Source organism: Sinocyclocheilus grahami, unplaced genomic scaffold (assembly GCF_001515645.1).
Source record: "Sinocyclocheilus grahami isolate Dianchi unplaced genomic scaffold, SAMN03320097.WGS_v1.1 scaffold709.1, whole genome shotgun sequence".
Lineage (NCBI taxonomy): Eukaryota > Metazoa > Chordata > Actinopteri > Cypriniformes > Cyprinidae > Sinocyclocheilus > Sinocyclocheilus grahami.
Genome location: NW_015505888.1, coordinates 464,981 through 492,738, shown reverse-complemented (window position 1 = coordinate 492,738; position 27,758 = coordinate 464,981). Strand labels below are relative to the sequence as shown.

Here is a 27,758-nt window from a genome sequence, read left to right as displayed (position 1 = left end):
GTATAGCTAATACAAACCTGAAATGATATTTTCAGGACTAAAACAAATATAGGATTCACCTGACAATACAGAGTGACTACTATACATTAATATTAAGACATTAAACTGAATACATTATATGGCTGAATACATGACACAAATACATTGTGTGTTGATTTTTTCTGTTCACAAGAAACAAAACAAAACAGCAAATATTTTGTTTTATTCATTATTTACGTTTCCAAATGCATATTAAATAATTGGTTAAGATACAATTACATTCTATAAAGCATATAAAAGCACTGGATACATCTATACACTGTTGAAAACGTCAGAACACAAAATCATATTGCTATGATTTCCCCTGACCAACAAAAGTGCCCTTGAGAACAATAAATCTCCCTCTGTAAAATATACATTTCCTCTTTTGGTGATTAAACAAAAGTGGCATTCATTGAAATTTAATTGAACTGTTCCTTTATTCCTTTTTATTAATTACAACTCTTCTCTCTTTTCATGATAAATGCTACATTGTGGCATCCAAAACAGTATTAAAATGCATTTGCGTCAAACAGGTTAACATTAAATAAAAGGCAGCACCTTCTATATAGGGTTTTTTTTTCCTCTCCTAAATGTAGCAACTGTTGTTCGATTCAGTAGTTTTGTTTGTTTTTTTCTTGATTAGGAAATCTAGAGGTATAAGCATGTTTAGGGAACACTCACATGGAAGGGACTTCCTGGTACAGTTTCATCCCCCCATTTGACAATAACAACATAGTTTCCTTTCTCCTTCACTGTGTAGGTTACATTGTAAAGCTTGTTTCCCATGTGTTTAACAGCCACATCTTCACATGGAGTTCTAGGACCATGGATGCCAACCATTAGCATGTTTGTTCCTTAACGGGAAAGAAAAAAAACAAAATAAATATCCTGTATAACTGTATTTTGTTGGTGCTAAACCATTATCGGCTTTATTTTACCTGCTTTACTACAGTCAACGGAAAAAGTGTTCTGACCCACGAAGGCTTTGGAGAGGCCGGCACCATGACATACAACCTTACTGGCATCTGAAGTTGACTTGGAGCTGGACAGAGAGCTGAAACCTCCTGCCATCTTTGAGGTTTTGGTAACCGTCTCCACAATGACTGATGAAGTTTCATGTAGACTGTGGCCTCCAGACAGACGCATACCTACAGCAAAAGACAGATGTGTTTACATCCACAGCCACAACTCTTGCACTTGCACAAATATTATTTACCTGAAAAAAATACACTGGAAGTCTGATGAAGTTAAATAATAATAAATAGTTCCTGGTTCAATTATCAGCATTTGGGGCATAATATTGATTACCAACAAAAAAGTCAGGGGACATTCCTTTACATTGAAGAAGGAAGTTTAATCAATCCTACCTGTAACCTTTGCTTTGAAGGGACTGCCAACAATGTGCTGTGGACCACCATATTTGATGCATATAAGGTAGTTTCCTGGCGCCATCGGTGTATAAGAGACTTTGTAACCTTCTAGACACTCAGTGCAGTCCATTTTGACCTTTGAGGGACCGTCAATAGTAACAGATAAGGCACTTGAACCAGCCTTGCATGTGTTAACTCAATAATTTTGACCCATACAATGTATTGTTGGCTTTTGCTACAAATATACCAGCGCTACTTATGACTGCTTTTGTGCTCCAGGGTCACATATGATCTAAGCATTCCTGTTTGTTCTGCAAGGCATAGAGCGGTTGTGCTTAGCCGTGGAGCTTATACCTGAAGACTTGTAACAGTAAGTCGACGTGCATCATCAGACAATGTAGCAACAGGAACAATGAAGGGGCTATCTGGGATATGCTCGTTATTGAACTTGATGGAAACTTCATAGTCACCTGAGAGAAGAAATGGAGAACGGGAGCGCAATGATTTCAACTGGATTTGCAAAATAGGTATAACTCAAATCATAGCGAGTTCTGTTGTAAACCTCACCTGGCTCCTGCACAATGTAAATAACACCACAGGATCCATCTTTTCTGTCTTCAAAGGAGATTTCAGCCTTACTTGGACCCTCAACAGCAATGGACAGACCGCCTGCTCCAGCCTCTCTTGTCCAAATGCTGAATTCAGCTATCACAGAGTAATGAAAAGAGAGATGCAGAAGATGAGAGGAAAATCTATCACAGTATTTGTCAATACAAAAAATCGGAAGAAAACAAAACGTGTTTAAAACATACCAGGAACTTTTGCGACAGCTCTCTCTAGGCCTGTGCCTCCAGCCCGGACCTTGTGATAGCCTCCTTCCCCAAGGGGCCCAACTGTGAACTGGAAGGGGCTTCCAGGGACATGCTCACCCCTGTATTTGACGTTGACTGTGTGAGAACCCATTTCAGCAGGTACGAAGCGGACTCTGTAGGTACTGTTCCCGCTATCAACAATTTCTGCATCGGCTACATTTCCACCAGGGCTGGTCACCTGGGCTGTCATTCCCTGAATCTCTGTGTCAGCTGGAAATGGGAAAACCATTGAAGGTAACCAATAAAAAAAAAGCTAGGGGTGTTTTAGGGAGGGAGGGAGCTTAATAATGGTTTATCCTTACCCTCTTGCCTTACTGCACCAAAGCTACCCAGTCGTTCTCTTCCCAGTAAGGACTCAAAAACATTGCTGAAAGGGTCACCGCCAGCCTGTGTACTCTCTTCTACGTGTACCTCCCGCTTAGTCTCACCTCTGTGGGTCTTGCTGATTTCTGTGCGTTCTGTACGTGTGTAAGTGTGGCTACTGCGTGTGAAGGTACGAGTTAAGCGCTCCTGTGCTGACAGCATCTGAAACCAGTTTCCTGTGTAGAAATGCATCAGAGAGATTTCCGGAAACTTTAGTTGTTTAAAAAGTTTTCAGACACCCTGGCTAACTCTGTAACAGTTTATTGTATTCCATTTAAATCCTTTTTTTTTTTTTATCGTATATACTAACAATTGTTTTTACCTGGGATTTTGAGGTTTAGGTCACATGCACTGCCTACTGAGGCAACAGAGGCAGCTTGCCGTTTTCTCGTTATACTCTCCTTCATCCTTCCTTCTCCTGTTACCTTCACTGTAAAAGGGCTTCCTACGGAGTGGGACGAGCAAACAAACTGTTACAAATCTCTACTATTGTCAACTGCCAGTCTACATGAGTATATCGTTGTAAAGAAACACTGAAAAGTAACCTGGTATGTGTTTGTCTGTAAACTTGATGTTGATGATGTAGTTGCCCGGTTCAGTGGGGCAATATGTCACTTTACATGTTCCATCTTCCATATCCTCACAATTGATATCCACTTTACTTGGACCCTCAATTGACAATCCAAGTCCTCCATATCCTTTAAAACCAAGATGGTGTGAAAAACATTTTAATTAGGGGTATTGCATTAGGTTTAAATTTGAAATCAGTGTTGGCAGTAGTGCATTACAAGTAATGCAAGTTATGTAATCAGATTACTTTTTTTAAGTAACTAGTAAAGTAACGCATTATTTTTTAATTTACATGAAAATATCTTTATGTATTTAATCTCCTTTTATTAATCATTGTCTTTGCTGCTGACCTTCGATGATCCAGTTCAACCATACTAATAAGCAAAAATGACTTTAGATAAACAGTGGTGCACTTTATTCTTTTGCATCCTATTCTTCATGCAGTCCAGAAAAGCAGCACAGCTGAAAGGTTTGTTTGGCTGCGCCCTCTACTGTACAGATGTGAATTTACATTTTCTGCTGCTGAGGCTTATTCTTTTCACTTTTGGTGTGAAAGGACTTTTACATTTGCCAAAACAGAACTTTGTTTTATATTAAAAACAAACAAGCAACCCCAGATGAGCCCTGATGAGGTACTTTTTAGCGAGTAACGCTATATTGTAATGCATTACTTTTAAAAGTAACTTCCCCAACACTGTTTGAAATCATGCGTAAACAACTCTAAGTGCAAAAGAACTGCAACGACATACCAGCATTTCTAGTGTCCACAAAGAACTCGGCCAGTTCAAAGGTATGTGCTTCAACGAGACCTTTACCAAAAGCCTTGACCCTGCTGGCCTCCCCGATTTCAGATGGCCCTACCATAATCTTAAAAGGGCTGTTGTTCACGTGTTTCCCACTCTTCCTCACACTGACCTCATGCTCCCCCACTTCCTTTGGGGTGAACGAGAGACCTAGTGAGGCAAGGAGAGCAGAGATTATTTAATGCAAATGTAGTATATGCAGAAAGCATTTTATGGCCTTTTACGTGCTTACCAATGTGCTGGTTGGGCAGTCTCTTCAGCAGGCACGGTTCCTCCTTTCCTGATGGAGCTTTAATGCTAGCTGTCAGATAGCTCAGGTCTGTTTCTGTGATCTTCAGTGAGACATCTGCTGCCGTGCCAACGTTCATCTGAGATCTTCGGAGTGAATCGTCACCTACATGGACATGACACATTAACAGAGAGGATGGTAAGTTACCGTGCGCAAGAATTTAGCTATTTTTGCCAGTTCAGAGTGCTTGTCATACCAGTGATCTTTGCTGTGAAGGGGCTGCCAGGAATATGACTGTTATCAAACTTGACGATGATGTTGTAATCGCCAGGTGAAGTGGGCAAGTAGGACACAGTGCAGGTGCCATCTTTATTGTCCTTACAACTGATTTCTGCTTTAGATGGACCCTCTACAGCAAGGGACAAACCACCTGTGAAGGGCAAACAAAATGGACTAATTGTTACGTTTTCTTTTTTTTAATAAAAAATATTTACATTTGCTTTGATGCAAAGCAAAACATTTATGTACCTTGTCCAGCATTCTTGGTAACAACAGTAAAAGTGGCTGGTTTATTGACTGTCCCATGGCACAGACCAGGTCCATAGGCTGTGACCATTCCACTGTTCATTACATCTACATAAAACTGCAAAGGACTTCCTGTGAACATAATTGCATTCAAGTCATGATTCTGTAACAAGCTTGGTGCAATGTATCATTCCATGGATGTTAAATGAAAATTACAGTGGTCTTAAAAGGGTCATATAATGCGATTTCAAGTTTTCCTTTCTCTTTGGAGTGTTACAAGCTGTTCGTGAATAGATAAGATCCCTAAAGTTGCAAAGACTAAAGTCTCAAACCCAAAGAGATATTCTTTATAAAAGTTAAGACTCGTCCACACCCTCCTAAAACGCCTCGTTTAAACACATGTCTACGTCACTGTGTGGGAAGATTTGCATAACACCACCCAAATGTTCACGCAAAGAAAGAAGGCATAACTTTGATTCTCGCTGTAGTATTGTTGCCACTGCCGCCATGGCCTGAAGACGCTGTGTGTTTCATTGTGAAAGCGAAACTACTTTGTTTGGCCTTCGAAAAGAGGACACGACTAGAAATCAGTGGTTAAGTTGTATTTACAACACTGTTCCAGAACACTTCAACCCAAATATTCAGATGTGTGCAGTGCATTTTAAGGAGGGTGAGAACTGTTTCCTGGGAGAGTGTACAATATCGGTGTTCCGGTGAATTCAGTTCCCCGTTTCCCCTTCGTCGCGCATGCTGACCCTATACAGTCTATGATGCTGACAAAGGATGCTGACTCACAGCTTGTAAGTACGTTTTCATATTTAAAGGATTTGCCACTGACAATTCAAACACGAGTTCTAAGCAGTGTAGAGTGGCGCTCGTTGTTTGTCGTTTCTCCGATCACAAATGCAGACATGGTTTTATATTTACGCGTCGCGATGCAACGCAATGCATAAAAAGACAGTATAAGTCATTATAATCAGTAATTATGACCCCACTTGATACAACAAATGCCTCGTTTAACAAATGCCCTCGGCCGGGACACGGCATCACAGTATGTTGAGGGGCGTAACATTTCCATCACACGCTTGAGGTATTCGGCCAATCACAACGCACTGGATAGCTGGCCAATCAGAGCACACCTTGCTTTTCAGAACGATGAGCTTTGTAAAAATCAACGCGTTTCAGAAAGGTGGGGCATAGAGGAGAAACAATAATGTACAGTATGTGGAAAATAATGTGTTTTTTTAACCTTAAACCGCATAAACGCATTTCATTACACCAAATACACAAAATAATGTTCTTTTTTAGCAACGTCATATAACCCCTTTAATATGACAATTTGAACACCTTAGCCACATAAAAGTATTTCATGTTATTAGATTTGCCATTAACAAGTGAAACTCTCTGCAAGTGTTGTGTGTTTGCAGATACCAATTAATTTAATATTATCAAATAAAAGTTCTGTCATGACAACTCTCCTAGGCATAGGCATGGTAATGTACATGACAATGTTAATGTGTTTGGTCTAGGCAGAATAGATCTGCTACGCTGCTGCTGCTGCTGCAGCAGAGCTAGTACCGAGACTTGCTACGGCCAACACATCCACAACATGCTGCTGTGAGCATGTAAGAAATACTGCTGCTGAACATATAACATATATAAAATAACCCCCATTTAGCATACATGAATACCCTATAGCAGATCTATACAGGTGGAGCTGGGGAGGTGGAGGGTTTCTGAAGCGTGCTGCAACAGCTACAGCAAGCACTAGCCAAGTATTTGAATGTTGAGCAGCGTGCTCATTGGCTGCTGATACAAAAAGAACCAATCAGCTGCGCCATGTGATAATGATGTCATTATGTCAGATCGAGTTTGACCAAACTGCGCCATCTAGAGTTTCATGGCAGAACTTTGTATTTATATATTTGAACTATGGCTTGTGTGTCCAAACCCTTTTTTGGCCATTTCGCACATAATACCAAAATGGAGTCCAACCTGGGATGTGGTTGCCATCATACTTTATATCCATTTCATGCAGGCCTCTCTCTGTAGGCTGAAATTGCACGGTGACTGTTCCATCTTTGTTGTCCCTGATGAAAGGTCGAGCTGTCTTACCAGAAGGCATACGCACTTCCCCTGCAAATAAAACAAACATGGTGCACTTCAGAAAACAGTACATTAGAGTAGTCACATTTTCTGCTCTAAATGAATATGATTAAAGATGTTACCGCTGAGCTCTCCTTGCTGGACAGTGAATGGGATAACTAAGTTCAGCGGCTGAAACATGGGCTTTGTGTCATCTCTCGGTACAACAGGCTGATCCGTAGCCTGAGATAACACAAGACAATCAACAAACCACAGTGCTGTTGTCTTTCCACCACTTCAACATTGAATATTTTAGCCATCTCATTCAAATCCCTTTCTGTTGTAATGTCCCTGGTATCAGTATCAGTAGCTCTATCTATCATGGCGTTATCATGGCAGTGATACACAGTCCGACACACCTGTTCAGTAATATCACTCACCATGACTTGAAAAGGGCTTTTAGGAATGTGTTGCCCTCCAAAGCGGATTGTGATGACATATTTTCCCGGCTCGGGTGCAGTATAATATATGTCGAAGGTGCCATCTGGATTTTCTGCAACATCCATATCCAGCTCCATGCCATTAGTGGTCAGAACCGTACATGTCACCTTCCCTTTTCCAGCAGCTTTGGCATTCACAGTGATGAATGTCTCTTCTGCGATCTTAATATTGGGCCCAAGGCTTTCTGCTCAAATCATTTCAAATAAAAATATTGTTAAAACCAAAGAATTAAACCTTGGAAACGTATTACTTGGTGTAATGTTAGAACATTTATAATGGCAGAAAATATTCCACCATTATACAATAATTCATTAAACTATCTTAAATTAATTTCCTGATTTCTTACCAACACCATGTCCTCTAATAGACACTGAAATAAAAAGCAAGCAAATTTTAGTAAAACCAGAGTTGCGAAAAGAAACCGCAAAACTTTGAAAGCACCAAAATGGAAACAATACCTGTGAGCAGGCACTTGCTGGCATCACCAGTGGGAAAGGCTTGGACATTGTAAGGTGAATATGGGATGTTATCTCCACCGTACTTAATGGTTATGGTGTAGCAGCCAGTCATGTCTGGCACATAAGATACAGTGTAGGTTCCATCTCTATTGTCTTGAATGCTGGCTTTTTTTGGCTTTCCCTCTGGGTCCTAAATGTTTAAATGTGAAACAATGTTTAAATGTGGCACTTTGGTAATATACAGTATGCCTTGTTTTGAGGTTTTCCATATAAGAAGAGAGGCTTACAAGGATTTGAACTGTCAGAAGGCCTTTTCCTGCATCACAAGCATCAATGGTAAACTCCACCGGAAGACTGGCAGCCACTCCTTTAGTGTCCAGACCGGGCCCGCTAGCACGCACCTTACTGGCATCATGTGTAGGGGCTGAATTGACTTTGAATGGACTGTTAACAACCACAACGCGAAAGAGACATGAAATGATTATGTTTTTATTACTGTCATGAGGTGACGATTAAATACAGTCTAAAATGCATGACTTATGATCTTACCTGTTAGGTACCTCTTGGTTGGCGTATTTGACAGACACAGTGTGTGGCCCCTCCTGTGCAGGGGTGTAGTTGACAGTATGTGTTCCATCCCGGTTGTTTTTAACAACTACAGGCTCCAGGGTTCCTATAAGACGAACATGTTCAAGATTTCGAAGGGAAAGACCATTGTTCAGGGGTAAGTATTGAGCATAGAGTTTTCTAGTTAATCTCCAGTACAATTTTAGTGTGTTAGGCGCAGAGTATATTCATAGTGGTTAGGCGCAGAGTATATTCATAGTGGACTGGAGGGGTTTATGATATGTACCTTTTGGTCCATACAACTGCACCTCTAGAGGAGCCACTCCTGCTTTGCTGCTGTCCACAGTGAAGGTTTGTGGAGCATGTGCAGTAACTCTGTTAGCAAGTCCAGGACCTGAGCACTTCACCTTACTGACATCCACCACATCCTTAACCTGCACCCGGAATGGACTGCCTGAGAACAGCAGAAGAAGAACACAGCTCTAAACCCCCCCAAAAAATAAAGCAGCAGCAATAAAGCAGCTATAGAACTATACAGTTACTCACCAACTATACAAGATAATACAGTAATATTCTATAGGTAATTGATGTATTTATAGGTATTTAGATATTTTACCTGGAATAGGCTGGCCTCCGTAATTGATATTAATATCATAGTCTCCAGCAGTGAAAGGCATGTATTCAACACTGCAACTACCATCTTTGTTGTCCTTACAGAACATTTTGGCTTCTGATGCTCCTTCAATGGTCAAGCCCAAACCACCCATCCCAGCGCCCCTTAAAATCATAAACATGGATGTACGATGAGACATAAATAACTCAAATATAATCCATCTTTAAAGCAAATATGATTTTCTCTTCAGGCACCAATGATTATATGTTTAAAGTATAGACCCCATACCTTGTCTCCACTGTGAAGCAGTTGGGTTTGTTAACTAGCCCACCTTCCAGGCCCGAGCCATAAGCTCGAATACGTGTTGGGTCACAACCTTCCACAACTGACACCTTAAAGGGGCTCCTGGGAACAGCAACATCATCATAAAAGACCTCGATCAGGTGCAAACCTACACAAATCAAAGAATTGCTTTAATTTAAAGAATTCTGGTTTATGCTTACTTCATAAGATACAGCTGTGGTAAACATGTTTTTCTATAGTTATAGTATAGTTAATATTCAGAGTTTTATAGCATATAGATTTTGCTATCTGCTCTGTTTTAACTGTGAACTGCAGCTGTCGCTAGTATTAATACAAGCTGTATTTCTGTACAACTGTGTGGCGGGCCCAAGACAGGCACACAACTATTTAATTATCTCTTTTTATAATGCATTTCCTATTTAAAAACTCTCCCTGCATCTGTCATGTGCTCTCATTCAGTTCCCCTTAAGCTCTGAAAGCTTCTAAAAACATGCCATGGTCTGTTTTTATACATACCCAATCCCAGATTTATTATATACATACAAGCATCTCTTTCTGATAGGATTCCTTCACCATCTACTACATATCTACTGTGAAAACCTACAACTTGCATTCACTTGTATTTATATATAAAATAATTGGTCACACTTTAGTTTGGGGACCAGTTCTCATTATTAATTAACTATTAACTGTGACTTTTGCCTCAATAAACTCCTAGTTTGGGGGGAAGTCGTGGCCTAATGGTTGTATGGGTCACCATACTTGGCCACATGTCACATGTCACTTCACTAATTTGCTGCTTATTAATAGTCAGTAAAGTAATAGTTTAGTTTAGGTATCGGGTAAGATTAAGGGATCTAAAATATGGTCAAGAGTAAAATATAGTCAAGTACAATATGGTGCAGAATAAGCCATTAATACGTGCTTTATAAGTAACTAATAAACAGCCAATATGCTGGTAATATGCATGCTAATAAGCAACTAGTCAATAGTGAGAAGTGTTACCAAATAATTCAAACACTTTTCTGAAGGCCTTCACTTTTTTTCCCTTAAACTCATTTGTTCAGTGTTTTCATGACGTACCATCCTCAAAAGCAGTGTATTCCACTCTGTATGTGCCGTCACCCTTATCAGTGATATATGCATCTGTGTTTGTGCCTGATGGATTGATGATGCAAATCTTAACATGATTTCTTCCTTTGGTCTTAGTCTGGGCTCGGGCATCCACAATGAAGTGTGTGGTCACCTCCTTAAGGACCCCTTGAGTGACAGAAAAACAGGACAATGAGGTATAACTGATAAAGGTAAGGACAGAAAGCTGTCATTAAAGTTTCTACCTCTGGGTTCAACTCCTGGTCCGTACACTTTAATCCCACTTGTGTCCACAGATGGCTCCACCTGAACACGTATGGGGCTCTTGGGCACCTGTTGACCTCCATATTTAATGGTGATGGTGTGTACGCCATGAAAGAGAGGGGTGTAGGTGACAGAAAATGTCCCATCATTGTTCTTTTGAATGCAAACTTCAGCTTGAGCCCCTGAATCCGACACAATATCAATGGTGAGTTCAGCCTCCCCGGCTCTACTGCAGTCCACTGTGAAAGTGGCCACCTCACCAGCTTTAGCCCGCTCCACTCCGGGTCCACTCACTATAACTTTGCCAGCATCCAGAGTTGGCTTGACAACAGCTTTAAAAGGAGAGCCGGGGATATGAGCTTCCCCATATAGGATGCTGATGTTGTAGTCACCAGCCTCTGTGGGCAGGTAGACAACAGAGCAGGTCCCATCACCGTTGTCTTGGCACTCAATCTTAGCCTCACAGGGGCCTTCCAGTGTTAGACCCAGACCACCAGCACCAGCTCCTTTCGTGTCAATAGTAAACCCTGCAGGCTGACCCACAACACCACCCTTAAGTCCTGGTCCATAGGCACGAACCTAGTGGGAAATCCAGTAACGTGAAATGATAGAGCTCATATAATATTGCAAAGAAACTAGAGATGCATCGATTGCATTTTTCTTGGACGATTCTGATTTCCGATTTTTTTGTAAGAATTTACCAAATTTAGAAGGGGAACTGAAGAATTTATTTTTTTAATCTGTACCCACAAATTCATAATCTGTGCACATCTATTCCCACGGGTTTGTAAACTGTACTCACAGACTCATCTTAGAAGAACAGCTTAGCTCCCAGGTAGGCCAAGTGTTAACGAATCTTATTGTATATTGTTTTATTGTGCATTATTAAGTGGAATACATCAAATTGTCTTAACTGCTTACTGTAGCGGGAACGAGGTGGAATGCAAGGATTTAATAAGAATGATGTGCGTCAAAATCTTTTAGTGTTTATTTGTGAAAATCTTAGAACTTTATTATTATTGTCTAAAAAACATTGTGTTGTGACTGAATTTTGACTAATTGCTTCGTTCCTCTTTTGTAAGTCGTTTTGGATAAAAGTTTCTTCTAGATGCATATGTAGTCTAAATGTAATAATAACAATAGCCTAGTAATAACAATAAAATAATAATAATAATAATAATTACTGTTATTATTATTATTGTTGTTGTTGTTATTATTATTATATTAATTTATAACTATAAATGAGTGCACTTAAGACAGTAAAATGTTCATCATAAAATAATTCAAGAATGTTTTTTTATAACCTTTTACAGATTTGGAAATGTGTTTGTGTACTATTCATTCTTAACATGAAGACTTGTTTTGGTGATTTTATTATACTAAGCTTTTTCCTCCAGAGTTAGATGCATGTAACAGGCTTCACTGGTTAATGTTATTTTTAAATAACTAGGCCTATTATAACATTGCATTCAGCCAGAGCGCAACTGAATGAAAATATAACGTGTACACCATTTGTTTTGTATTGCGTTTTAACTTCTCATTTGCACCGCGCTCTTCCGTCACTTAGCCTAATATTTTATTTTGGTGCGTTAATCAATTAAATTACTTATATGAGACTATGATCCGCACTCGCAAAATAGTCTTCTTTTTAGCATTTATTTTACATTAATCATCAATAGTTAAATCACAAGCGACGGTGTTTTATCTTGGTGATTAATGTAAAATAAACGCTAAAAAGAAGACAATTTTGTGAGTATGGATCATGGTCTCATATACTATGAAAAATAAAGTTTAAACACAATACAATGCATCCCGCACCTAAACAGGTGGCCTGGTTGAATCTGGCTTCCTGTATTGTTGGGCAAGTAAAATCCTCTCTCAATTGCAAAACATGTTTACACCGGTCCGATCATGCGGAAAATCGGCTAATTCCAGTCCCTGACTGATCGATCTCTGAATCTCTAAAAGAAACCTATTATTCCCAATAAGTAATTCCCAATATCTTACCTTTGAGGGATCGGCAGGCATGAGTCCCTCTACAGCGAAGGGACTTCCTGGAACGGGGTTCCCATCATAGCTGATGTCCACCTTGTAATGACCCTCTTCGGGTGGGATGTATTTCACACAGGTGGCCTCTTTGGTCTTGTCTGATTCCAACTTACAAGGTATTGGTCTAACAGAGGGTGAGGTTATGGTCACATTTACCTTACCCTGTCCACCTGCCCCTTTCGTGCTAACAATAAACTCCTGGTCCTTTCCAACTTCCACTTCTGCAACACAAATAGCAGTTTAGTAAGCATTGGAGCAGTATGCATTTATGGTTGATAGTTCAGGTTTAACTGTTGAGTTAAAGTGCTTACTTTCATTAAGGCCTTGAACTTTGACTTTGCCAGGATTGAGTGGAGGGGCGACTGTGATCATGAAAGGGCTTTTAGGAATGGGATCTCCGCCATGTGTGACCATGATAGCCATCTCACCCTATTTTGCAGAAGATTAGGCATTTGGCGAGATGTAATATTTCCCATCGTAATAACATTCACGTTCAAAGTAAAACCAAAATGGAATAGATGTTAGTGACCCCTGACCTGATGGAGAGCAGTGTACTTCACAGTGTAGGAGTAGTCGTGATTATCAATGATCTCAAAATCTTTAACAGCATTTCCTTTGGCAGAAGTTTTGAACTGCACCTCTGGTTTAGCCTTTCCTGCTCCCTTCGTGAAGATGGTGAAATGGGTTGGAATATCGACTTGAATGCCTGTAAAACAGGACTGTGTCAATTAAAACTCATTTCTCTGGGGCTTAAGGTGTCAATGTTGTTGCTTACACCCACCTGTCTTTTTCAGTCCAGGACCTTCAGCCCTGACTTTGCCAGCATCATGAGAAGGATCCACCTTGACTTTGAATGGGCTATTGGGGATTTCCTGAGTTAAGCAGAGAAGAGTTTGAGATGTTCACTTAGCCTTAGTGTACAATTGGTTTTTGGCAAGGAGCAAGAAGGCTGCTTTACCTGATCTGTAAAGAGCACCATGATGGTGTAACAGCCAGGGCCAGGGGGCATGTATTTGACAGTGAAGGTGTCATTATCATTTTTAATGATCTCAAAATCGATATCTGCCTCTGCTGGACCCAACACACCTGGGGCACATTTGATCCCAATGCTGATATCACCTACAATATAGTCAGAATGGTTAGCAACACTAACATTCTTTTACTGTGTCATATAAAGAAAAGAAATAAACTGTTTTGCAAACCTTGGCCGGCTTCGCTGCAGTCAACAGTGAAGTAGGTGGGCTCATTCGCCTTTAGGCCAGTTTTCTCAACTCCAGGCCCAAAGACTTTCACTTTGTCGGGGTGACAGCCTTCACCAACAAGAACCTTTAAAAGACAGAGTTTAAAGCAATAATGTGCAAACAATAATGTTAAATCTCAAACAATGACTCATCTAATGGTGTTGCTCCATCACAGCATAATGCAAACTAAAATACTACTCTGGGAATACTCACTCTAAAGGGACTCTTGGGTACATTGACCTCCCCCCAGGTAATTATGATGGTGTGCTTCACTGGTTTGGTAGGAACATACGTACAAACAAAAGCGCCATCTCCCTTATCAGTAATCTGAATGTCAATCACACAGCCTTCAGCGTGTAATAGTTTAGTTTAGGTATCGGGTAAGATTAAGGGATCTAAAATATGGTCAAGAGTAAAATATAGTCAAGTACAATATGGTGCAGAATAAGCCATTAATACGTGCTTTATAAGTAACTAATAAACAGCCAATATGCTGGTAATATGCATGCTAATAAGCAACTAGTCAATAGTGAGAAGTGTTACCAAATAATTCAAACACTTTTCTGAAGGCCTTCACTTTTTTTCCCTTAAACTCATTTGTTCAGTGTTTTCATGACGTACCATCCTCAAAAGCAGTGTATTCCACTCTGTATGTGCCGTCACCCTTATCAGTGATATATGCATCTGTGTTTGTGCCTGATGGATTGATGATGCAAATCTTAACATGATTTCTTCCTTTGGTCTTAGTCTGGGCTCGGGCATCCACAATGAAGTGTGTGGTCACCTCCTTAAGGACCCCTTGAGTGACAGAAAAACAGGACAATGAGGTATAACTGATAAAGGTAAGGACAGAAAGCTGTCATTAAAGTTTCTACCTCTGGGTTCAACTCCTGGTCCGTACACTTTAATCCCACTTGTGTCCACAGATGGCTCCACCTGAACACGTATGGGGCTCTTGGGCACCTGTTGACCTCCATATTTAATGGTGATGGTGTGTACGCCATGAAAGAGAGGGGTGTAGGTGACAGAAAATGTCCCATCATTGTTCTTTTGAATGCAAACTTCAGCTTGAGCCCCTGAATCCGACACAATATCAATGGTGAGTTCAGCCTCCCCGGCTCTACTGCAGTCCACTGTGAAAGTGGCCACCTCACCAGCTTTAGCCCGCTCCACTCCGGGTCCACTCACTATAACTTTGCCAGCATCCAGAGTTGGCTTGACAACAGCTTTAAAAGGAGAGCCGGGGATATGAGCTTCCCCATATAGGATGCTGATGTTGTAGTCACCAGCCTCTGTGGGCAGGTAGACAACAGAGCAGGTCCCATCACCGTTGTCTTGGCACTCAATCTTAGCCTCACAGGGGCCTTCCAGTGTTAGACCCAGACCACCAGCACCAGCTCCTTTCGTGTCAATAGTAAACCCTGCAGGCTGACCCACAACACCACCCTTAAGTCCTGGTCCATAGGCACGAACCTAGTGGGAAATCCAGTAACGTGAAATGATAGAGCTCATATAATATTGCAAAGAAACTAGAGATGCATCGATTGCATTTTTCTTGGACGATTCTGATTTCCGATTTTTTTGTAAGAATTTACCAAATTTAGAAGGGGAACTGAAGAATTTATTTTTTTAATCTGTACCCACAAATTCATAATCTGTGCACATCTATTCCCACGGGTTTGTAAACTGTACTCACAGACTCATCTTAGAAGAACAGCTTAGCTCCCAGGTAGGCCAAGTGTTAACGAATCTTATTGTATATTGTTTTATTGTGCATTATTAAGTGGAATACATCAAATTGTCTTAACTGCTTACTGTAGCGGGAACGAGGTGGAATGCAAGGATTTAATAAGAATGATGTGCGTCAAAATCTTTTAGTGTTTATTTGTGAAAATCTTAGAACTTTATTATTATTGTCTAAAAAACATTGTGTTGTGACTGAATTTTGACTAATTGCTTCGTTCCTCTTTCGTAAGTCGTTTTGGATAAAAGTTTCTTCTAGATGCATATGTAGTCTAAATGTAATAATAACAATAGCCTAGTAATAACAATAAAATAATAATAATAATAATAATTACTGTTATTATTATTATTGTTGTTGTTGTTATTATTATTATATTAATTTATAACTATAAATGAGTGCACTTAAGACAGTAAAATGTTCATCATAAAATAATTCAAGAATGTTTTTTTATAACCTTTTACAGATTTGGAAATGTGTTTGTGTACTATTCATTCTTAACATGAAGACTTGTTTTGGTGATTTTATTATACTAAGCTTTTTCCTCCAGAGTTAGATGCATGTAACAGGCTTCACTGGTTAATGTTATTTTTAAATAACTAGGCCTATTATAACATTGCATTCAGCCAGAGCGCAACTGAATGAAAATATAACGTGTACACCATTTGTTTTGTATTGCGTTTTAACTTCTCATTTGCACCGCGCTCTTCCGTCACTTAGCCTAATATTTTATTTTGGTGCGTTAATCAATTAAATTACTTATATGAGACTATGATCCGCACTCGCAAAATAGTCTTCTTTTTAGCATTTATTTTACATTAATCATCAATAGTTAAATCACAAGCGACGGTGTTTTATCTTGGTGATTAATGTAAAATAAACGCTAAAAAGAAGACAATTTTGTGAGTATGGATCATGGTCTCATATACTATGAAAAATAAAGTTTAAACACAATACAATGCATCCCGCACCTAAACAGGTGGCCTGGTTGAATCTGGCTTCCTGTATTGTTGGGCAAGTAAAATCCTCTCTCAATTGCAAAACATGTTTACACCGGTCCGATCATGCGGAAAATCGGCTAATTCCAGTCCCTGACTGATCGATCTCTGAATCTCTAAAAGAAACCTATTATTCCCAATAAGTAATTCCCAATATCTTACCTTTGAGGGATCGGCAGGCATGAGTCCCTCTACAGCGAAGGGACTTCCTGGAACGGGGTTCCCATCATAGCTGATGTCCACCTTGTAATGACCCTCTTCGGGTGGGATGTATTTCACACAGGTGGCCTCTTTGGTCTTGTCTGATTCCAACTTACAAGGTATTGGTCTAACAGAGGGTGAGGTTATGGTCACATTTACCTTACCCTGTCCACCTGCCCCTTTCGTGCTAACAATAAACTCCTGGTCCTTTCCAACTTCCACTTCTGCAACACAAATAGCAGTTTAGTAAGCATTGGAGCAGTATGCATTTATGGTTGATAGTTCAGGTTTAACTGTTGAGTTAAAGTGCTTACTTTCATTAAGGCCTTGAACTTTGACTTTGCCAGGATTGAGTGGAGGGGCGACTGTGATCATGAAAGGGCTTTTAGGAATGGGATCTCCGCCATGTGTGACCATGATAGCCATCTCACCCTATTTTGCAGAAGATTAGGCATTTGGCGAGATGTAATATTTCCCATCATAATAACATTCACGTTCAAAGTAAAACCAAAATGGAATAGATGTTAGTGACCCCTGACCTGATGGAGAGCAGTGTACTTCACAGTGTAGGAGTAGTCGTGATTATCAATGATCTCAAAATCTTTAACAGCATTTCCTTTGGCAGAAGTTTTGAACTGCACCTCTGGTTTAGCCTTTCCTGCTCCCTTCGTGAAGATGGTGAAATGGGTTGGAATATCGACTTGAATGCCTGTAAAACAGGACTGTGTCAATTAAAACTCATTTCTCTGGGGCTTAAGGTGTCAATGTTGTTGCTTACACCCACCTGTCTTTTTCAGTCCAGGACCTTCAGCCCTGACTTTGCCAGCATCATGAGAAGGATCCACCTTGACTTTGAATGGGCTATTGGGGATTTCCTGAGTTAAGCAGAGAAGAGTTTGAGATGTTCACTTAGCCTTAGTGTACAATTGGTTTTTGGCAAGGAGCAAGAAGGCTGCTTTACCTGATCTGTAAAGAGCACCATGATGGTGTAACAGCCAGGGCCAGGGGGCATGTATTTGACAGTGAAGGTGTCATTATCATTTTTAATGATCTCAAAATCGATATCTGCCTCTGCTGGACCCAACACACCTGGGGCACATTTGATCCCAATGCTGATATCACCTACAATATAGTCAGAATGGTTAGCAACACTAACATTCTTTTACTGTGTCATATAAAGAAAAGAAATAAACTGTTTTGCAAACCTTGGCCGGCTTCGCTGCAGTCAACAGTGAAGTAGGTGGGCTCATTTGCCTTTAGGCCAGTTTTCTCAACTCCAGGCCCAAAGACCTTCACTTTGTCGGGGTGACAGCCTTCACCAACAAGAACCTTTAAAAGACAGAGTTTAAAGCAATAATGTGCAAACAATAATGTTAAATCTCAAACAATGACTCATCTAATGGTGTTGCTCCATCACAGCATAATGCAAACTAAAATACTACTCTGGGAATACTCACTCTAAAGGGACTCTTGGGTACATTGACCTCCCCCCAGGTAATTATGATGGTGTGCTTCACTGGTTTGGTAGGAACATACGTACAAACAAAAGCGCCATCTCCCTTATCAGTAATCTGAATGTCAATCACACAGCCTTCAGTGTCCTAGAAGAAAAGCCCAGCAGGTCAGCATTTAGCCAGTTTGCAGAAACAAAATTATTAATTTTCAATGATTCATTGGTTTGACTGGTACACATGTTATGAGTCTTGTCCTCTGTTACCCTGTAACATTGATTCTACTTACAGGACTGATGTTTAACCGTAGCCTGCCATCATTTCCAAAGGAAAACATTGAGACTGTTAGTAAGATCAAGCGAGGTGCTGAGCATCTGATGAGATGACGAACTGGAAAACTGCAATGCTGCTTTGTTCAGTTGTCACAGATCCTCATACAGAGCGAGTCAAATATGATAAATGAAAATATGCAGTACACAGAACATCCATAAAATACAATATCAGCTTTATAATGCCAGATTATTGGTCATTGATTACTGGAAAGGTCATTTTATAAACATCCAAACCAACAATGTTACATCCAAGCCCAAAATGCTTTGATCTATTACAAAAAGATGTATAAAAATATATTAAAAATATGCTTTTTTTTACATGACACTCAGGCAAATATCCCGTGCTTTAAGCATAAGTTCATGTTGTCAGTCTTTGCCGCTCTGTGTTACAAATACACTTACTCACTAACTTTTGCCTCTTTCCTACCATGCCTCAAAGTGGGTGATTTGATGTATGGCAGGAATCAAGCTTCTGCGAACAAGCAAGAAGCTAAGCTTAGATACTGTTGCCTACTGTTGCCAAAGTCGAGCGGCAGCGCACCTTTCTTTGTAAGAGCGAGTACCTGCTTCGGAGCCCCAGAAGGTTTAAGGTGTGCTACAAAATAAACAATTGTTTTTTGGGTTGTGGGGAGATTCTTTGTCTGTTTTTGACTGTTGTCCATGTACTGTTCCAATATGACTGACACGTTTAAAGATATTTGAGGAATATCTTAATAAGACAGTAAGATATGTAAGAAAGGAAAGTTATCAGACACTTACCCTCAGAGACTTGCACTTTAAAGGGGCTGTTGGGTATTGGCTGCCCAGCAAAGCTCACATGGATGGTGTGCGGCCCTTCTTGCAGAGGTTTGTAGGTGCAACGGAAGATGTTATCACCCTTGTTTTCCAGAAGAACTTCCACAGTGTTGTTTTTATTCTGAGGGTCAACGATGACCACACTAACATCTCCAGCCCCAGCACCTGAAAATGGCGAGACAGGATCTTGAGTTCACCTTCATATAGAAAAGGCTCTTCCAAGACAAGTCTGTGCGTTCTCCTCACCTGCAGTGTAGATGTCAAAATAAGTAGGCTTATTGGCCACATTGCCCACTGGATCCAGACCTGGACCTCGAGCCTGAACTTTTTTGGGATCACCCAGAGCCTTTGCCACGTTCACCATGAAGGGGCTCTTATCAATGTCCTGACCAGCAAAGAGTACTTTCACCTGTGATATATAAGAATATATAAACAACCATGCCACTGGAAGCAAACAGGATTACACTCTCAAATGGACACTAAACGGTCAACCATGTTCTTGTACTAATGCTTACCTTGTGGGGCCCCTCAACTTTGGACACATAGGTGACAGAGAATGTTCTTTTCTTGTCATTGTTGGGGACAACTTTAGCCTAACACAATTAAAATACGGATTCTAGTTTAAAATGTCATTGATGGTTTGTTTCACATTGATGCAATAATTACAGAACGTAAACATCTGTCATCTCTCACCTCCTCAGTGTGACCCTCTGGGTCCTCTACATACACGATCACTTCTCCAAGTCCTGCCTCCAGTGTTTCCACAGTAAAAACAGCTGGATTCAAAACCATGTTCCCCTGAGGCTCAATACCTGTTTTCATGAGAAAAAAATACAGATAAAACTGTCATACACAAGCTTTCAAAAGCAATACTCAGGATCTACTCATTGCATGCTTGACTGCATGCAAACAAAGTATCCAAAGTACCAAAATAAAGGCTAAATAACTGATATTTTAAAATTCAATCAACTTTATAATTTCTATGTGTAGCTCAAAAAGGCTCTGTGAGCTTGTGTTGACAGAGCACATTTTGTGATGTTTTAAGACAACTGCACTTGGTTTATGAGCCTGTAGTTTGCTCACCTGGTCCATAGGCCTTGGCCTTTTTGGGGTACAGCTGCTTTGGCTTGAGAGGGGCTCCAGACTTTAGTTTAGCTTTGGGAAACTGAGAGAGGTACGTCATCACTGAATGCTCATCCACATCTGGATCCACAATTTCCTCTGGAGCTATCACCTATAGATCAAAGATTTATTATAGCATTGCATGTATAGTGGTCCTTAATCAGTAATCATTGCTTTTATGTTGCGTATGTTTGTGCTCAGAAAACCACTACATTAAATTTCCATTGGAGAAGTAACTAGTCGTAAGGCCCATTTATGACGAAAATCATAACAGTGCATTTTCTTTTCACCATCACGTTTGTTCAACCATCACAAGGCAGTGGCAATTTCTTCAGATACTATATTTCTCCACAGAGTGCTGAGGTTTGAGTGCAGCCTTCAACAAGTCAAGGACAGGATTTACTAGGAGCCAGACCCCTCCCACATCCCCTCAACAGTCAGCAGGAATTTATGACACATACCCTACACCATGCGTGGCATCTCACACTTATCCCATGAGGATAATGGAGCAGGCAACACTGTGTCAAACTGCTGGAACCACTAACATTTTACACAACCCCATGCTAAACACTACCTTCCTTGTAGCCTGAAGTAGAGTAAAAAATCTATTGGCTGAACATGTGGTGTTTTTGTTGAGTGGATGTTCACCTGAGGCACGCCGAGCCAGTCATCGGCCTGCTGCATGGCCTCACGAGCATTTGCAACGGGCTTGTTGTGGTCCCATGTTTGCCAGTCAGGGCACAGGCCTACGCAAAGAGTTCAAATTATACGAGTGTATCATTTAAGTTCTCCTTTAAAGATTTATTCCACCGAAAATACATAAAAAAGAGTGAAATCAAATATGACATCAGGCCTCCCATAAACCTGGTCTGTTGCGTAGAAATTGTTTGTAAATATGTCTAAAGAGACTTATAATGTAACCTAAATATATAATGATAACAGTTATGCTGTGATTTGTCAAAAGCCAGCAGCACCCTGTATGGTCATAACTGTCTCGCAGGGACTGTTTCATTTCAGCTACACCGAAGTAAACACTTTAGTTCATTACCCCTCTTTTCTCAGTAAGCCTCCATGTGAGCAAAGAGTTGCTCAGAAACTAGGTCATGATTTAGATGCAGTAAATATAGGAAGCTCTCATTCTCTATTGTATTGTTTAATTTATGCATTCTTATAATACAGGTTTTACTTATATTTGTTCTTGCTAATGGCAAAAATGGACTGAGCTCTCTAAAAGGAAAGTGAAAAAAGAGGATATACATATCCTCACATTATTCAGATTTTTACTATTGAATTTATTGCATAGCTTATATACTTTACTGATTTTATATTGGCACTGGCACTATATATTATATTTATTAAATAAATGATGTTGTGTATTTGCCCTTATGTCAGAAAATGTAAACACAAATGAACAATGAAATATGGTCTAAGTAGTGAATCTGAACTACCTTATAACCCAAAATCTTGCAATCTTGAAAATATATATATATATATATTGTTGCATTTCCTCACCCAATCACAACTGCCCAAAGTCAAACCATACAAGCTTGGTTATGTCAGAATGTGAACTTACCAGGGGCACAGTTATCCACGAGGGCACCGAGGGCCTTGCCATCCCTCCAGTCCTTGTGAAAGTTGTTAATAGGCAGCTCCGGTACCTTGTTCTGAATCCAGCCCAGCAGCCTTTGTTTGGGAGTGAGCTTCTTAACCTCTTCATCGTCCTCATCGTCCCACATAGGCATGGAGATGGAGTAATGGAGAATGAGTGTCCAGATGAGACCCAGAATCAGCTTCAGGTTCCCATCTACAATAGCTTTGCTGTCTGCACAGGTCCAAGACAATCAAGAGGAAACTAAGTGAGCAAATGCACTAACAGCTGGTATTAACATGGTACTTTTACAGTATACACCATTATATTCAACGACAACCATATTCAAACAGCATTGTACTTCAAAGAATATAAAAGTGCAAAAAAATAGCTATTTGTATTAATAGTTCTGTCCCAGTGTCTCAGTACCAACAGTTGTTAAGGAGTCAGGTCTCCCCTAAACACATTCACACCACTGGTTTACAGCGAGTGATTTTCTGTATAAGCGGCTCTAAACATAAATCACAATGGGGTAACTGCATTGCAGTTTACTCAGTATTCATTACTACTCCAACAAGCTACTCTGCAATGCTTATCTGATACAAACTTTCACCTTTACTCAAACAAGCTGAACTATTTTCCATTTCACTGACACATGGAAGTCCAATGTGAGCTACTTGTACATGCTGCTGATATAATGTTACTGCTCCCAGACTCTGACAGCTCAACTTTAAGAGAGTGAGGTAAAGCAGTGAGCATTTGACCGCTGATAAGATTTATGAGCAGGCTTGTGTGTTTGTGACATGCTTACTGAGGTACAACAGTGCAGATACAAAACACATTAGTGTGTGATAACTTCACTTCTATTAATAAGCTATTAATAAACAATGAGTCATGAATAAATAAGAAGTAATTCATAAGATGTTGTAATGTTAAATAGATTGGCTGTTGATGTGCTTTCAAACGTAAAAAGGGGCGAGTGGTTATATTAAGGAACTTTTATACCTAAAAAAAAACCTGAACTTAAAAACGACTTGCACTTGGTCTGGTATAGCCTAATCTAGTGCCCTTTTATTCAGTCATATTTACAATATTAGTGAATAAAATCAGTTAAAGGGATAGTTCACCCAAAATGGAAAATTCTGTCATCATTTACTCACCCTCATGTCGTTCCAAACCCGTATGAGTTGCTTTCTTATGTTGAACACAAAAGAAGATATTTAGAAGATTGCTGGTAATCAAACAGTTGGTGGTTGCATTGGCTTCCATAGTATTTTTTTCCTACTATGGAAGTCAATGGCAACCACCAACTGTTTGATTACCAGCAATCTTCTAAATATCTTCTTTTGTGTTCAACATAAGAAAGCAACTCATACGGGTTTGGAACGACATGAGGATGAGTAAATGATGACAGAATTTTCCATTTTGGGTGAACTATCCCTTTAATATAAAGGTTTCAGATCTTTAGAGTCTAAATTTGTTTATTATTATTATATTAATTATTATAATCATCAGGTTTTTAGAGTTATTTGAATGCACAATAATTATCTCTTAATTGTTAGATCTGTTACTATAGCTATAATCAAATAACGTTTGTTAAAGTTATTAATGAAAGTCGTTGTAAAATATCACCGAAGTTGGGACGATATTTGCAACTTTTCCTTCAAAAAAGTTTGAATAAATTGAATTTTTTTTAAAAATTAAAAAAATCCAGATTATTCTTGTTTAAAGCGGATCTTACCTATGGACACTAGTTTGATTCGCTCCCGGTCCAGAAACTCCAGCGCCACCGACACGTTCTCCAGCTTCATCTGTCTGAAGTTTGGTCTGACATGATGCTTTCTGTACATTTTCTTCTGACTGAGGACCTCCAGGAGCGAGATGAGCTTGAGGCCATCGCTCAGGTCTCTCTGGAGGTCAGTGAGGCTCTTATTGACGCATTTGAGATGTTCGTTGCACCATCTGGTGAAGGTGTTCTGCTGGATCTTCTTCCACGGCGCGTCCTCGGCCAGCTCCTTCTCTGTCGCTGGCATCTCCTCCTCTTCCTCTTCCCCGAAGTCTGTGCCCTGGTAGTATTGCGGCGGCAGATCCTCTAAATGTGTGTAATTGCTCATGATGGACTCTTGCTTTTATACGTGCAATGCTCATTCACAGGAGAGTGTCAGAGACGCGTTTGCTGTACAGCAGATCAAAACCTGGATGGAGTTTGAAAAGAAAACAGACAGGCTTTCACAGATGCTTGTGAAAAGTGATCTTCTGTCAGGACGGTGATGGATTATGCGATTTACGGTTTACAAGGCGGCTGGTCCCCGTTTTTAATTCTCAGTCCCCTGACGAATGTAGTGGCGACTTCTTAATGGACACTTTGAGTTTGAAGAATATCACTTTTTGAAAAATGAAGATGTGCTGCTCCACAGCTCGCAGGAGTGAAACTCTGTTTGAAGTGAGGGAGAGGGTGAATGAAGGGGGTTTAAATGCACCCAGGACCCCAGGGATTACATCACACTGATGTCATGCTGTATATACTGGAGTATGGCGAGCAGTTTTCGATAACTGTGATCGATCGGATTGGTGGAAATGAATTAGGCAGTCTGTGATTGGCCAATGGAGGCGCACTTATTTCTGCACTGTCGGGGTCAGTGGGTATGTTTATTTCCGGGGACTTCAATCACGTGACACTGGACTCCTCCTTGTCTGCTTTCTTCCAATATGTGGACTGTTCCACCAGAGGAAACAGGACTATTGATCTGTTGTATGCAAATGTAAGGGATGCATACACTGCCATTCCTCTGCCACCACTGGGGAAATCAGACCACAATCTGGTTCTGCTCCGCCCTCACTACAAGCCCAAGGCACGGAGAGAATTCACCACCACACGCTCATTTAGGAAGTGGTCTCCTGAGGCTGAGGAGGTACTGAGGGACTGTTTTCAGTCTACTGATTGGAGAATGCTGCAGGAGTCGTATGGGGAGGACATTGAGGGTATCACCAGCTGCATAACTGACTACATGAACTTCTGCATGGATGTTATGGTCCCTACTAGAACTGTACGCTGCTTTTCCAACAACAAACCCTGGATTACCAGAAACATCAAGGACCTCCTTAATCAAAAGAAGAGAGCCTTCAGGAATGGTGACCAGGAGGAGCTGAGACGCGTACAGAGGGAGCTCAAAGTCCAGCTGAAAGAAGCCAAGGATACCTACAGAAAGAAACGGGAGCAGAAACTGCAGCAGAACAGCACAAGAGAGGTGTGGGATGGTATGAAGACCATCACGGGAATACAGTTAAGGGGGATCGGGAGAAGGCTAACCAGTTAAACAACTTCTTTAACAGGTTTGACTGCCCTGCCTCTACTGCTGCAACTTGTCCCGCTGCCACCCCTGCACCTTCCTCGATCAACACTACTGGACGTGAAGAAACCACCCTCCCCATTATCCACTGACACTTCCTCCCCTCTGACACTCTCTGGGGAGAGCAACATCCTCCCTTCCCCGCCTACCTTTACAGCAGCTCAAGTGAGTGGAGAGCTGAGGAGGCTACACAGCAGCAAAGCAGCCGGGCTCGGGCCCGCTACTTTGTGTCCCAGGCTACTCAAGGCCTGTGCTCTGGAGCTGGGTGACCCCCTACAGCATATCTATAACCTGAGTATGCGGGTAGGGAGGGTTCCAGTGCAGTGGAAAACGTCCTGCATCGTTCCTGTTCCGAAGAGTCCGCACCCCAAGGAGCTGAATGACTACAGGCCCGTCGCCCTAATATCCCATGTCATGAAGACCATGGAGCAGTTGCTGTTACACAACCTCAGATCAGAGGTCCAACATGCACTTGATCCACTGCCGTTTGCAGGAGAAAGGGGGTGTGGATGATGCCATTCTCTACCTGCTTCACCGGTCACTCTTGTACCTGGACATGGGCAGTAACGCTGTGAGGATTATGTTCTTTGATTTCTCCTGCGCTTTCAACACCATTCAGCCTCCGCTAATGAGGGACAAGCTGAAAATGATGGGTGTGGACTCATACCTGTTGAGGTGGATCACAGATTATCTCACTGGAAGGCCTCAGTACGTCCGGCTGAGGGACTGCACCTCTCAGACTGTGGTTAGCAGCACAGGAGCCCCACAGGGAACAGTGCTCTCCCTGGTCCTGTTCACTCTGTACACCTCTGACTTTAAATACAACTCGGACTTGTGTCACATGCAGAAGTTCTCTAATGACATGACCATTGATGGGTGTATAAGGAATGGACATGAAGAGGAGGACTGATCCCCTGATCGGGGACTTTGTGGCATGGTGCAGGTCTAACAGTCTGCAGCTCAACACCACCAAGACCAAGGAGATGGTGGTCGACTTCCGTAGGTCCAGACCCCACCTGCAGCCTGTGTCCATTGAGGGTGTCTGCGTAGAGATGGTACGGACATACAGATATTTGGGTCTGGAGTTAGACGACAGACTAGACCAGTCCCCAAACACAGACGCCCTCTACAGGAAGGGACCGACCCGACTCTACTTCCTGAGGAGATTGGGGTCCTTTAACATCTGCCAGAAGCTGCTGCAGATGTTTTATCAGACTGTCATCGCCAGCATTCTCTTCTATGCTATGGCGTGCTAGGGAGGCAGCATTAAGAGGAGGGACACCACGTGGTTGAACAAACGGGTGAGGAAGGCTGGATCAGTAGTTGGTGCTGAACTGGACACCCTGACATCTGTATAGCTGAGAAAAGGTTCCTCGGCAAGATACTGTCCATCCTGGACAATGTCCACCACCCTCTGCACCAAACCATTTCCAGGCAGAGGAGCTCCTATGGTGACAGGCTGTTGTCCCTGCCCTGCTCTACAGACAGACTGAGGATGTCATTTGTCAATCAGGTATCTTCTTACCGTAAAAATGGGCGCCATTTGTGCGGCCATTTGTAAATTGAGGCTGGGGTCCTTTAACATCTGCCAGAAGCTGCTGCAGATGTTTTATCAGACTGTCATCACCAGCGTTCTCTTCTATGCTGTGGTGTGCTGGGGAGGCACCATTAAGAGGAGGGACACCACGCAGTTGGACAAACTGGTGAGGAATGCTGGATCAGTAGTTGGTGCTGAACTGGACACCCTGACATCTGTAGCTGAGAAAAGGATCCTCAGCAAGATACTTTCCATTCTGGACAATGTCCACCACCCTCTGCACCAAACCATTTCCAGGCAGAGGAGCTCCTATGGTGACAGGCTGTTGTCCCTGCCCTGCTCTACAGACAGACTGAGGATGTCGTTTGTCAATCAGGTATCTTCTTACCATAAAAATGGGCGCCATTTGTGCAGCCATTTGTAAATTCTATGGTTCTAGCTTCCGGTTCTGTACAGCTATTTTTAGCTGTACAGAACCGCTCCTTTTACAGCTTGATATTGAAAATTGGTGTGTCTTACCATATTATTTTAATGTATTATCTTAATTATGAACACACTGGTTTGTAGTGCAAACAGTTTTACCATTTACTGCACATTGTTATTCTCCTCGTTATTTACCTACAGCGGCTGATGAACCGGAAGTCTCACCCATAGGCTTACTTCTGTGTTGAAGAAAAAGATGGATACGGCTCTTCAACTCTTCCCTGTAAGCAGGAC

General features: G+C 41.2%; 1 protein-coding gene across 1 annotated transcript; it reads right to left on the bottom strand.

Annotated features, from left to right (window-relative positions):
* Positions 1–244: 244 nt before the first annotated feature.
* On the bottom strand, positions 245–24,633 carry LOC107560077 (filamin-C-like). Its single transcript, XM_016244127.1, has 51 exons — positions 23,896–24,633; positions 22,140–22,388; positions 21,215–21,312; positions 20,528–20,678; positions 20,138–20,256; positions 19,960–20,037; positions 19,691–19,853; positions 19,409–19,609; positions 19,191–19,244; positions 18,607–18,659; positions 18,324–18,467; positions 18,072–18,195; positions 17,828–17,988; positions 17,651–17,741; positions 17,406–17,575; positions 17,181–17,298; positions 16,828–17,090; positions 15,009–15,399; positions 14,140–14,282; positions 13,888–14,011; positions 13,644–13,804; positions 13,467–13,557; positions 13,222–13,391; positions 12,997–13,114; positions 12,644–12,906; positions 10,618–11,215; positions 10,364–10,540; positions 9,266–9,428; positions 8,981–9,141; positions 8,651–8,818; positions 8,347–8,470; positions 8,085–8,241; positions 7,798–7,987; positions 7,686–7,709; positions 7,279–7,523; positions 6,982–7,081; positions 6,749–6,889; positions 4,757–4,885; positions 4,485–4,658; positions 4,232–4,393; positions 3,946–4,149; positions 3,172–3,324; positions 2,949–3,071; positions 2,566–2,802; positions 2,204–2,473; positions 1,959–2,096; positions 1,746–1,861; positions 1,677–1,683; positions 1,389–1,586; positions 960–1,169; positions 245–875 (listed from the first exon to the last, which is right to left on the bottom strand). The coding sequence occupies exons 1-51, from the start codon at positions 24,266–24,268 to the stop codon at positions 688–690; spliced, it is 8,628 nt and encodes a 2,875-aa protein (XP_016099613.1). The 5' UTR covers positions 24,269–24,633; the 3' UTR covers positions 245–687.
* Between the last annotated feature and the right edge of the window lie 3,125 nt (positions 24,634–27,758).

What these genes read in the sequence shown, in the direction of transcription:
- LOC107560077 (XM_016244127.1), bottom strand. Translation starts at nt 24,268, where the DNA reads ATGAGCAATTACACACATTTAGAGGATCTGCCGCCGCAATACTACCAG. An exon ending in AGTTCAAGGCCTTAATGAAA is followed by an intron (nt 17,091 to 17,180) that starts GTAAGCACTTTA and finishes TTTGTGTTGCAG; the next exon opens with AAGTGGAAGTTGGAAAGGAC. An exon ending in TACAGACAAACACATACCAG is followed by an intron (nt 3,072 to 3,171) that starts GTTACTTTTCAG and finishes CCCACTCCGTAG; the next exon opens with GAAGCCCTTTTACAGTGAAG.